Source organism: Staurois parvus, unplaced genomic scaffold (genome assembly GCF_062004578.1).
Source record: "Staurois parvus isolate SC_StPar_1 unplaced genomic scaffold, SC_StPar_1.0 ptg000390l, whole genome shotgun sequence".
NCBI lineage: Eukaryota > Metazoa > Chordata > Amphibia > Anura > Ranidae > Staurois > Staurois parvus.
The window spans coordinates 1012431-1025610 of record NW_028318186.1 but is presented as its reverse complement, the minus strand read 5'-3'; the positions used below and the strand labels follow the sequence as shown (position 1 = coordinate 1025610).

Below are 13180 nucleotides of genomic sequence, written 5' to 3'. Positions count from 1 at the left end.
CATGAATCATGTAGCATTTATGTCCTGGAATCCATCTGCCCTTAGCTCAGGCATGCATGCATGCAGGACGGTGTACTTAGCTGAGATAATCCCTCCTCCCCTCCTGAAGATTTCTGGGATGCATGATATAATTTGCCTAGACATAGAAACCAGGAAGTAACTAAAGAAATATAAAAAAAAACTGTTTAAAACAAATAAATTTGATGTACTTCCCTATTTATGTACTAATGATAGCAGCATAAGGATTCAAAATGTTGATTAAGAAAGCGAAGTTCTGCAATAAATGTATTGGTTTGTGAGATATCAACGAGGTATAACAGGGCAGCAAAGCAGAAATGAAAGAGCATCTATGGTCAAACGGTAAAATCATACATACATTTCCACATTTTATCTCATTTTTTATTTTTATTTCTGACCTACTCCTATTAATTTGAATAATCTTGATGTTTGTAAACTTACTTTGTGAAGATTCCACACATTTCCTTTCTTCAATTCTGTGACACGTAGTCACTATGCCCTATAAGTAGCACTGCTGTGTCACACGTTTCACAGAGCCTGCCTTCTGTACTACAGAGGAGCTGAGAGGAGGAGTTTCAGGAGGCGGAGTCAATACAGGAATCATTCCTTGCAGGCAGAAAGGTACCATGGGATATGTAGTTCTTAGAAATGGATGAGAAGCTGCAAAGCATGCTGGGAATCTAGGAAGTTGTAGAAAGAAACCGCCAGCAGACAGGCAGCACTCACAACATGAAAGAATATTTTTCAAGTAATCTTAAAGCGATGCTCTACCCAAAAAGTGAAGTTCCGCTTTAAGGACTGATCCCCATTAAGGATTGGCACCTTTGGGGAGCGGGGGAAAGTGGGTACCCCAAATTGACAGGTACCCGCTCCCACTTCTGCTCCGGAAGTTGTCCTCTCTCACTCCCTGTAGTCTTCTGGGACACATTACAAATCCCAGAACACTACGGGACCATTCACAAAGCGCAACGCAACTCACGCATGCTCAGTGAACAGTGAAGCTGCAAGGTGTCACAGCCAGGTGCCCACACTGAAGATGCCGGCACCGGGAACACAGGGTGGCTGTTGAAACGGCTGTGGGGGGGAGACCATGGGATCGTAGGACAGGTAAGTGTGTGTTTTTTAAATGTCAGCTGCTACAGTTTTTGTAGCTGCTGACATGTATTTTTTGTTATTTTTACTGGAGCTCCGATTTAAATTGGATTGTCAATAACTATTTGTATTGTTATTACAATGCTGATGTTATAAAGTGAAAGTGTATGCTGTGACCATAGCTCTGCTCAAGGACTTAGTTTACAATGCATCTGAGAGCAGAGGGCTCATGGGGGAAATGACTAAGGCCTCTTGCACACGGGACATTTTTACAGCGGCTGTTTTTGGCTTCTGGCGTTTTTTTCTACAGCCAGTAAACTCCCCAGCATGTTATCCTATGTGTCCATGGCTGGGACTTTTCTGGCTGAAACCCCCCCCATAAAAAAAAAACTAGTGGGTTTCAAGATGAGTTTTTGAGCTGCAAAATGCTCTAATGCTGTAAAATGTGGTAAAACGTGGCAAACCAGTGTTTGTGAGCATTTTTTTTTAGCTAAAATTTTTTTTTGTGCTAAATAACGCTGCCACAGAAAAACACTGCTAAATGCACCAAAACATAGCTAAACGCTAATGCTAAAACACTAGAAAATTTTTTTTAACACGACCCTATACAGCTAACGCTCGGACGTTTTTAAAACGCCCACTGTGCATAAAGGTACATATATAATAAATAGGGTGCTATTACTCAGTGGATTTTGCAAATATAGCAGTTTCTGCTTCGTCAGGAGTGTGCTGGAGGTCTATCTGATAATGATAATCTAAAAAGGTAACCAAAATGTTATATAACACAAGAACGTGTATATTAATTATTTCAAAATTAATTTGAGCAGAGATCTAAATGTTAATATATATTCAGTTTATAATTTAGTTTTTATGACATTAGTTCTTATGTGATTTTAAAATGTGTCTAAAAATCAAAATGTATTATTTTTATAAAATTTTGTTATGGGTTGTACCTCAAAAGGCAGAGTGTGTGTGTGTATATATATATATATATATATATATATATTTATATTATTAGTATATATATATATATATATATATATATATATATATATATACATACTTCTGCGCAAACGTTTTAGGCAGGTGTGAAGTTTAAAATAGGAATGAAAGGCAAAACATTTGTGTATAGATATAAAAACACATTAGAAATACCTTTTTTCCCCCTTTTTATAAGTGATCACATACTGATCTCAGCTGCATAAGACCTAGGGGAGGAGAAGCAGCAGAATACTGATCCCCCCCAGTGAAAGGCCTTGCAGGGGTAGCGGCGTATCTCAGGACATGTCTCATTATTTGAGGGGAGCAGGCTGAGTTTCCAGCAAAGTCAGATGTTTGACCATGCTGTGCTCTCCTACTTAGTGTGGTCAATTTTAAATAGGAAAGCAGAGGGACTAGCAGGAACACCAGGAGGAAGCAATACAAAGAGAACGGAATATCTTTTCTTACAAGTACATGGTACAGCATGCACATATCAGGAATATGAAATGTTGGGTTTACATACTCTTTAAAATTGCTTTCAGAAATAGAAGTGTTTATAGTTTATTTTCATCAATTAACAAAATAGAAAGTAAATGAACAGAAGAAAAATCCAAATCAAATCAATATTTGGTTGACCACCCTTTGCCCCTGAAAACAGTATTAATTCTTTTAGGTACACTTGCACACAGTTTTAGGGGAACTCAGCAGGTAGGTCGTTACAAATATCTTGGCGAACTAACCACAGATGTTCTGTGGATGCAGGCCGCCTTAAATCCTTCATGTAATCCCAGACAGACTCCATGGGGGCCAAACCATCACTTCCAGGACTCCTTGTTCTTCTTTACGCTTTATGCTTATAAAATAGCACTTATGACATTGTCCGTATGTTTGGGGTCATTATCCTGCTGCTGAATAAATTTGGGGACAATCACACGCCTCCCTGATGGTATGGCATGATGGATAAGTATCTACCTGTATTTCTCAGCACTGAGGACACCATTGATCCTGACCATATCTCCAACTCCATTTGCAGAAATGCAGTCCCAAACTTGCAAAGAACCTCCACCATGCTTCACTGTTGCCTGCAGACACTCATTGTTCCACTCTCCAGCCCTTCAGTGAACAAACTGCCTCCTGCTACAGCCAATATTTCAAATGCTGCCATTGTTCTGCACCCCAGTTTCTAAGTTTCTGTGCATAGTTGAGTCACTTAGCCTTGATTCCATGTATGGCTTTTTGGTGACAATTCTTCCACGAAGACTACTTCTAGCCAGATTTCTCCAGAAAATAGATGGATGTACCTGGGTCCCACTGGTTTATAGCCAATTCTCTGCTGATAGCACTGCTGGACATCTTCCGATGTTGAAGGTAAGTAAGCATGTTGTGTCTTATCTGCTGCATTACATTTTCTTGGCCAACCACTGCCTCTATGGTCCTCAACATTGCCCCTTTCTTTTTGTTTTGTTCAAAAGAGCTCGAACAGCACATCTTTGAAATCTTTCCTTGAGAGAGACATTGCTGATGTAGTATAAATAACCTTGGGTCTGGTTGCTGTGCTCAGTCTTGCCATGGTGTATGACCTGTGACCATGTAACTGTCTTCCACATCCTCACCTTAGTAACAACCTTAGTGTTTCAACCTCCATATAAAATTAATGATCATTAGAACCTGCTCAGTAAAATTGGTAATTATACACCTAACTCTAATCCTACAAAATCCCTGACTTTGTGCAAGTGTAAGAACTGATGCTGTTTTTTTAAGCCAAAGGGTAGCCATGCCAAACATTGATTTGATTTAGATTTGTCTTCTGTTCGCTCATTTTGCATTTTGTAAATTGTTCAGAAAAACAATTGAAATAAACAGTTTATATTTGAAAGTGTTCATTCTTTTTATTTTGTAATTATGTTTTTCAATTGTATACTTTATGTGACATCTGGAGTACATACCTGTGAGGGTGCCACACATGTGATTGTTGTACAGTTATATGTTTGTAGTGAACATGGATGTGAACCAAATTCTACCATGCTAACTTCACCAAAGTTGACACCTATTAAAGTAATTATCTGACCTCCTGAAAGAACAAATGACAGCGCATGGTTAGTGCCATTAAAAAGCAACTTTAGACAATAAGCACAATGAATTAGTGAACTGATATCCAGATATTAGCAGCAAGTCACAAAGTCAACTGTATACCTTTAAACTGAATTTGACAATCTACTGTAGCTGTATTGAGGAAGCGTTCCACAGTGCCTCCGGCAGAGCGGAAGCTACTTCATCTTATGCAATATAACCTTGCTCTTTTAAGTACTACAGGCGGTTTAGTTGGGAACAATGGACAGTCTGCATTTATAAACCCCAAGATTCAGGTTCATCAATGAACATAGTATACCAGAAACTATAGATATTAGGAAGCCAGAAGAAACTGTTATGACGCTCCTTGCAGCTGCAGGTCCCTTGCTTACCAAGGCAAGGAATCTAAGCACCAACCGATTTTCACCAGAGCTCCTGATGGTGAAGATGGGTTTTGCTGCATGTTGATGCCAGGTCTCGGCCATCAGGATTTCCCCTTGAAGAGGATAGGAAGGCTACATTCTGGAGACAGTACAGTAAATGTTAGGAAAAAGAGTAGTCAGATCTAAGCAGAGCTCATGGGTAGGCAAGAAAATAGAAAGGTCCATGCAAAGGTTGTGGGCAGACAGCAGGCAGGAGATTGAATGATGGTACATCACCAGTGCCTTCCAAGGCTGATGATTAAATACTTATCTGGGTCAGAATACATGCCCAGCATCATTTCAGGGAGCACTGGCAAGTCCTGTCAAGGACTTTGTGAACACCATTGGAAATAATGGTGATGATACTTCAATTGACATTGGAAATAATAGAAATGATACTGGAAGACCTGGCAGGGATTCTGCAAGCACCATTGGAAATACTGACATTGATTCTGCGAGTGCATTAGAGGTACTGGAAGGGATACTGGAAGTCTTGGCTGGTACTTTGTGAACAGCATTGGCACTGTCTGGGATCCTGCAAGTAAGCATTCTGACAAGGATTCTATAAATCTTGGCAGGGATTTTGAAAGTAGGGGTTCTGGACAATATGACAGAAGTCCTGGTGGACCTGGAGTTACTGGAACCGGAATACGCTGCAGAAATTAATACCATGACTAGAGTCAGCAAACAGGCTCTAGGTTTAAATAGAAACCTCTTATATCTGACTGGAGGCTATTTTTAAGGAGGCAATTCATGCAGAATGGGTAGTTAATTTTTTTGTAGAAGTTAGCTAGTAAAAGCAATCACCTACCTGCTTCATATATCTTTCAGGGGTGAGGTCTTTGCTTGAGTTTCCAAGTCTGCATTTCTGCTGCCTCCACTACAAGACAACCCTTTAATTTATCTTAACTTATGGAGAATGCACAGAAGAAGTGAGGCCACCAGGACTGAGCTGGACGATAGGCAAAAGAGGTAGCCACCTTGGGTGCTTCAGCAGGAAGGAGGCACAATAAGGGCAGGACCTGACCCTATGCAGGGTCCAGTGAAATTCAGTAATTGATGGCTTATTGATGAGGGTATACATTGGCCATTTTGCTTTCGATGCTAAAGGACCTTGTCCCTGTACTTGGGACCATCAACTGTAACTGTTTTTTTTTCCTCTGGTTACACCTTATACTTTACTCTGACAGGCTTCCTCCACACTGATCCCCTGGAGCTTCCAAGCCAATCTGGATGGTGCTTACTTGCTGACTGGATCACATAAATTGTAGGACCAACAGTCCTGCAACGTATGTGAGAATGGTAAGGGCCCACCCAAAACCCAAAGCGCTGGCTTCTGGAGCGAGGAATTAGGTAGGTATTTCATCTTAATCCCTTACCCCTAGACCTAACAACACAGGGTTTTTTTTTTTCTTTTTTTTTAAACACAGAATTCAACTTTAACATTTCCAGGTGAAACTAATTTTGGCCTTTGGAGTACTTTTTTAAGCTACTGAGTGGTTGTGCTTTACTGCTCCTTCTCACAAAGCTAATGTATGGCTCCACTGACTTTTTAAAATGCATTTCCTGCGTGGCTGATTTAACCTCAGCAATTGTAAAGAATACTCTTTAATGGCTAATTTTTAAATCTCCATATATCAAAATAACAAAGAAAAAGTCATGCAAAAACAAATTTAATGTAAACATTACAATACAAACTTGGCGATCACTACTCATGTAGAACAGGTTGACCTTTCCTTTCTTCATCCTGTTCTTCCTACCCTGTTAATATGTATAATATACCTGTTCTGTTATGTCCTCTGAATACAGCTAGCTTTGATCTCAGGTTTACCCTTCTTCAGTTACAAAGAAAAAGATGCCTTTACATATCAAACATTGCCTATTACAAAATGAATGAACTTACATCAAACTGAACAGCATAAGTGGCATATCCTCTTTAGAGCTGAACTCCAGGCAGATATAAACAACACAAATCACTGAAGTGGTATATTATAAATAATGCATTATAAATGCAACTAATACATGATTATGTATTAATAGCAGCCTCTTGCAATCTCCTGTACAGTAGCACTCAGACTGGGAGGGGGAGATTCCACTACGCTTGTAAAACCAGGCTCTGCTGCGTGCATATGGAACAAGTTTAAGGGCTCATTCACACTTGGGGTTAAGAGACAGTAAAACCATATGGCTAAAGTGTGTTTTTACTGATTCCAAACCGCTACCCCTGTAGCTGAAAAAGCTATGGCTGGGGGGGGGGGGGGGTACACATGTAATGGCTAGGATTCTTTCTTCATGGAAGAAATTATACCTCCTGCCGTGTTTGACAGGCACTACCACCTACCAACTTAACCCATTCAAGTAAATGGGACCACGCTGCAACAACTGTGCAACCGTATTCAATGCACACCATTGTGGCGTGGTGGTGTGGCATTTAGGGGGTTAAAAAAGGGGGTGAGGAGGCGATGTATCAAAAAGCAGTGGAAGACTTTTTAAGAACAGGTAGTCCTTGCTCTTAGGCACCTCTCACAGGGCAGATTCCGTTACGTTCAGCAGGGGGCCCGTGAGTTGATATTCTGCTGATCCAAGTTGAGCGGGAGGATGACATATCCGTATCCACTCAGTTACTGCAGAGCCGACATGGACAGAGCCCACTCTTCTCTATGGGCACCCGGGAGTAAATGGACTACGTTGACCGTTTGCACCTGGCTACTTCCGATCTGCTCCGCCTAAACAGAAGAATATGGAATCTTCTCCCAATTTTTTTTAAGAGGGCCTGATCTGCAGATGTAATTGAACACAAGTCTGTTTACAGCCGCCTGTCTAAAGGGGTACATGGACCTTTTGATCAGGTCCAGCTGAAAAACTGACAGGCGGACCTGATTGGTACACCCATCTGAAAAGGGTCTAAAAAAGAAAAGGAAAAAAGATCTCATCAGTCTGCTGCTGCTCCTTCATTACCCAATCACACGCTAGGAGCAAGGAAATACTCTTGAAAAGTCAGAATGATAAAACTTGGGGTGAAGCCAAGCTGCACAGCATTTGAACAAGACATCAAACACAAGATTGTGAGAAATGTCCAGAGGGCCTCCTAAGATGCTATATCCAGATCAAGGCATCAGTTGTGGCTCTCCCATTCATTCAGCCAGGCAAGCTGAGGTCCAAAGACTGCTGATTGATGCACAGGAATAGACAGGGCTGCCTGCGCCCTTACGTAATCAGTATCCAAAAGCGTTTGAGAAAGTGCTTTTTGAATGTGAGTTGTATGTAGCAGCTACAACAGAGTTGGGAGTTGTGGAGTTTGATTCAAACACAGATTTTATTTTAATTTAGGTTAAAATATAAGACGGGAGATCAGTGAAATCAAGGGTCTTCCAGATTATCAGTCAGAGAGGCGACTGATCTTTATTGTCTGCGGATAAAGTCAAATTATCGACCTCGCTGTGCTATGTAGCACTGCTGAATAAATCTCAGGACTGGTTGGACAAATGTACAAATCCCGTGGCAGGTAAAAAAAGGTTCCAGTATACATTATCAATTGTGGATTTAAGTGTTTGCCTGGAGTTCAGCTTTAGGGAAAGCAACATATTACTATTGTTAATTTGCATTATGACCACTCACCGATTTGTGAAATAACAGATGGGATGATACTGAAGAGTCTGGGTGTAATATAAATAATGAGAGAATCCCCACTTCCATTTACTGCAAAACCCATCGGCTTCACATGAACTGTGACCATGTGCCACCCCAGTGCTAGACATGACTTCACACAGCACGTTATACTCGATGATTTCACATCAATAATATCACACTCTGTTTCATTGATTAATAGGTAGATGTCCGCTGGGCTTCTGGAAAAACCTGATCCAGCAATATTGATGGTATAATCACATCTGCTACCTGCACAGGCAATGACAAGACAAAATAACAGACAAGTTGGCCTTTAGATCACAGGATCTCACAAATCCAATAATTCTCATGCAAATGGTTCCTCTAGCATTAAATGATTATCATTAGTTTTTATTAACTTTGCTAATTTAAGAATGTTAAAAAAAAAGATTCAAAGAGTTTGAATGCATAAATATAAGAGATAACCACCTCCCCTAGATAGGACAGACTGGTACCCCCTCATTTTATTTCCTTCTGAAAAGTAACCAGACCAACAGCAGTGCTGTGGTGGCACGACCTATCATTTCAAATGGCCAGCACTGCTCTTTATGAGCCTAGAAACTTCCCAATGTTTGGCATTTGAACAAGACATCAATAACATTGTGAGAAATGTCCAGAGGGCCTCTTAAGCTGCTATATCTAAATCAAGGCATCAGTTGTGGCTCTCCCATTCATTCAATTGCAACCATTTAGTGGGGATGAGAGGCAACTGACAACTGCTTTTACATGAATTGTGATACAAACATAAACACCATCCACTACCTATTTGTAACCAGAGAATTACCCAAGTATGCCATTCATTAAATTGCAATCTATGACTTGGGTTGTGGTAGGTCCAAGCCATAAACAGTGTCTCTACCATCCATTCAATTACAACTGTTTTGGTGGGATTGTGGGGCCTGGTGAGTGACAACTTACAATTGTCATTGAAGTAAACTGTAATACAAATATATACACCATCTACTATCTAATTTTATCAGAGAACTATCCAAGTTGTTATGCCATTTATTAAATTGCAACCTATCAGTTGAGTTGTGGTAGGATCAAGCCATTAACAGTATCTCTTCCATTCAGTCAGCTGCAACTGTTTAGTGGGGTTGTGGAGCTTGGTGAGCTTCAACTGACAACTGCCATTAAAGTGAACTGTAGTACACTACTCAAAAAAATTAAAGGAACACTTTTTAATCAGTGTATAGCATCAAGTCAATTAAGTTCCTGGGATATTGATCTGGTCAGTTAAGTAGCAGAGGGGGTTGTTAATCAGTTTCAGCTGCTTTGCTGTTGATGAAATTAACAACAGGTGCACTAGATGGGCAACAATGTGATGCCCTCCAAAACAGGAATGGTTTAACAGGTGGAAGTCACTGGCATTTTTTTCTCTACTCATCTTTTCTGACTGTTTTTCACTAGTTTTGCATTTTGCTAGGGTCAGTGTCACTACTGGTAGCAAGAGGACCCTACAAACATTGCACAGGCAGTCCAACTCCACCAGGATGGCACATCAATACGTACCATTGCCAGAAGGTTTGCTGTGTCTTCCAGCACAGTCTCAAGAGCATGGAAGAGATTCCAGGAGACAGGCAGTTACTCTAGGAGAGCTGGACAGGGCCGTAGAAGGTCTTTAACCCATCAGCAGGACCAGTATCTGCTTTGTGCAAGCAGGAACAGGATGAACACTGCCAGAGCCCTACAAAATGTCCTCCAGCAAACCACTGGTGTGAATGTCTCTGACCAAAATATCAGAAACAGACTTCATGAGGGTGGCAAGAGGGCCCAACATCCTCTAGTGGGCTCTGTGCTCACTGCCCAGCACCATAGAGCTGGAATGGCATTTTCCATTGAACACCAGAATTGGCAGGTCCGCCGCTGGCACCCTGTGCTTTTCACAGATAAGAGCAGGTTCACCCTAAGCACATGAGACAGACGTGAAAGGGTCTGGAGAAGCTGTGGAGAAGCTGTGGAGAACGTTATGCTGCCTGTAACATCATTCAGCATGACCGTTTTGGTGGTGGATCAGTGATGATTTGGGGAGGCATATCCATGGAGGGACACACAGACCTCTACAGGCTAGACAATGGCACCCTGACTGACATTAGGTATCAGGATGAAATCCTTGGACCCATTGTCAGACCTTATGCTGGTGCAGTGGGTCCTGGGTTCCTCCTGGTGAACGACAATGTCCAGCCTCATGTTTTGAGAGTATGCAAGCAGTTCCTGGAGGACGAAGGAATTGATATCATTGAATGGCCCTCACGATCGCCTGATCTAAATCCAATAGAACACCTCTGGAATATAATTTTTCAGTCCATCTGACACCACCAGGTTGCACCTCAGACTGTCCAGGAGCACAGTGATGCCCTGGTCCAGATCTGGGAGGAAATACCCCAGGACACCATTATTTGTCTCATTAGGAGCATACCCCGACGTTGTCAGGCATACACACAAGCACATGGGGGTCATACAAACTACTGAGTATCATTCTGAGTTGCTGCAATGAAATTTCAGCAAAATGGACTAACCTGCTGCATCATTTTTTCACTTTGATTTTGGGGTGTCTTTGAATTCAGTCCTCTGTAGGTTGATCATTTTCATTTCAATCAAACGATGGGGCATCCTTACGTTCCTAACATTGCCCAGTCTATATCAGTATAGATATCCAGCAGGAGATTTTTCCCCATTGATATCTGATGTGTTTTCAATGTGTTCCTTTACATTTTCTGAGCAGTATCCAAACATAGACACCATCCGCTACTTATTTTTAACCAGAGGACCACACAAGTTGTTTTGTCATCAGGAGTGGCTCTTCCATTCATTTAATTGAAACTGTTCAGTTGGGTTGTGGTAGGATCAAGTCATCAACAGTGGCTTTCTCATTCATTCAGTCACATTTATTTTGTTGGGTTGTGGGACCTGGTGAGTGGCAGATGCCAACTGGCATTGATGTGAACTGTAATACAAGCATAGACAATTTCCACTACCCATTTTTAGTTACCTCAATTAAGTTGTTGTTCAAGCCCAACTGGATATATTTGTTTAAAATCAGTCAGCCTCCTGCAATTATTTTTTAACTCTTCATAATCATGGCAACTTTAAAATCTCCTTTAGACTGATTGTGAATCTTATACATAAAATATGAACAAAGCATATCCCTCTATAGTGTTTACTTGTCTCAATCCACAGCACCAAGTATAATTTCTGTCTGCTGACTCGTTCCTCTGCTTTAAGCATGAATCACTTCTGATGAGTTTTTTTCTGACACCAAGAGAAAAATGGTGACCGGGGAGGGCACAGCCTGTAATTGATAGCCTCAGCTCTGTTCCTGTGTGCTGCATGAGGGGAGGCGTGTTCCTTCCCACCAATCAGCTCTCAGAGCTCTCTTCACTGATGTAACATCAACTCCCCATACCCTCCTTTTCAAGGCCAAGAGTTCCTGTATAAATTCTGAACTTTGAATTATTGTAGGGTACAGTTGGTATAGATGAACAGATACAACTTATGCAGGATGATTTGCTTCATCTCTGTGTATCACCTGGGACAAGTCACTTCACTGGGTATATGTAAGGTTTTACAGCCACTTTAAGCTGCCTGAAAACAATGTATTATTATACACAAAAAAAGAAACACTGTCCCATCCTGAGGGTACTTTAAACACTGCTCTATAGTCTTTGACTAATATTAAAGCCCAGTTCCAGCTTTTGTGACCCAGTTGCTACTATCTAGGCTGCTATTATATTTTCTGAAAATGCTGGCTATCACTGGTATGTATCCAAACACATTTGGAGAAAACGTTGCATTTGGCCTGATTTAACCTGAAACACGGACGGATCCCAACTGGATCTGCAAATTCCAAGGAAATGCAAAGAAGGTCAAATAAAACCTTTTAGCCGTCATCCACATTACAAAATAAAATTGGTTAAAAGTGAATTGCACTATGCTTTAAACACAAGGAAATGTGCAAAGTCTGTCTACATGGGTACTTATTGAAACACACTAGGGTCAGATTGGTCAAAATACAAGGACATAGACTATAACTAGTACTAAGACTGCTGGGAATTGCAGGAATGCTGAGCTTTAAGAAGTTTCATTCAGTTACCAGTAGGTTGCTGCTTCCAGCACCGCATCTATGACAGCTGTGGAATCTGTCATCAGATGGAGGCACTGATTGGCTGTCTCTCCCCTAGGCATAGAAATGTGTTTATCGTGCATTTATCCTTTGTGGCCTCCTCTCCTTGTGCTGGTCCCTTTTTAAGGATATACAGTACTTACTTGTGAAGTTCTGTTCCAGAGACCTTTCTGTCTGTAAAGTAGAACTATGGCCTAGCATTAAAAATAATAATAATAATAATACCTGCATCTGCACTTGCCGTGTTTTCTTAACCCCCACCCTGCAAAGTCCCACAAATATTTGTTGATTCTTCTAGTGAAGTCCACCTAATGTAGCTGGGATGTTATGGCAACAATGCTGCACTGCTCCTGTATTAAAAGCAGAGCTGTCACTTACATGTAGCCCGTGCCTGATTTTCACTACAGTTGGAGGAGAAGATGTTGCAAGGGCTGAGGCTATCAGCATTGTCACTGCTAATTTACAAGCCATTCATAAACACAGAATATGTAGATCATTTGTACTATGAGACCTCCAGACATCTCATAATACTTATTTTAACATCACATTGAATATTGCTTCATTTAACCTTTCTAATACCCTTTTCCAATAATGAAATAATTTGGGCTTTTTTTTACCAAAATCTTCTAAATTGAACATTGCATCTTACTAAACACACAAGGCTCATACTTCATTTACTTCAACAAAAAGCCTGTCGTCAGCCTATCCACTTAAAGATGGGCCTGTCACTAAAGTTAATGGAGTTTGGACCACACTGACCAACTGGGGAGATTTAAAATGACTGGACGCACTGACCAACTGGGAAGAT

The 13180-nt window shown here is 41.0% G+C and overlaps 1 protein-coding gene across 1 annotated transcript in view; it reads right to left on the bottom strand.

The window, feature by feature from the left end:
- PKHD1 (PKHD1 ciliary IPT domain containing fibrocystin/polyductin) overlaps positions 1–13180 on the bottom strand; it is an 808705-nt gene that overhangs the window by 729965 nt on the left and 65560 nt on the right. The window contains exons 19-20 of the mRNA XM_089685961.1: positions 8284–8480; positions 5395–5463 (exon numbers count right to left, since the gene is read on the bottom strand). Coding sequence (XP_089542087.1) covers positions 5395–5463; positions 8284–8480 — 266 coding nt within the window. The remainder of the gene's footprint in view (positions 1–5394; positions 5464–8283; positions 8481–13180) is intronic.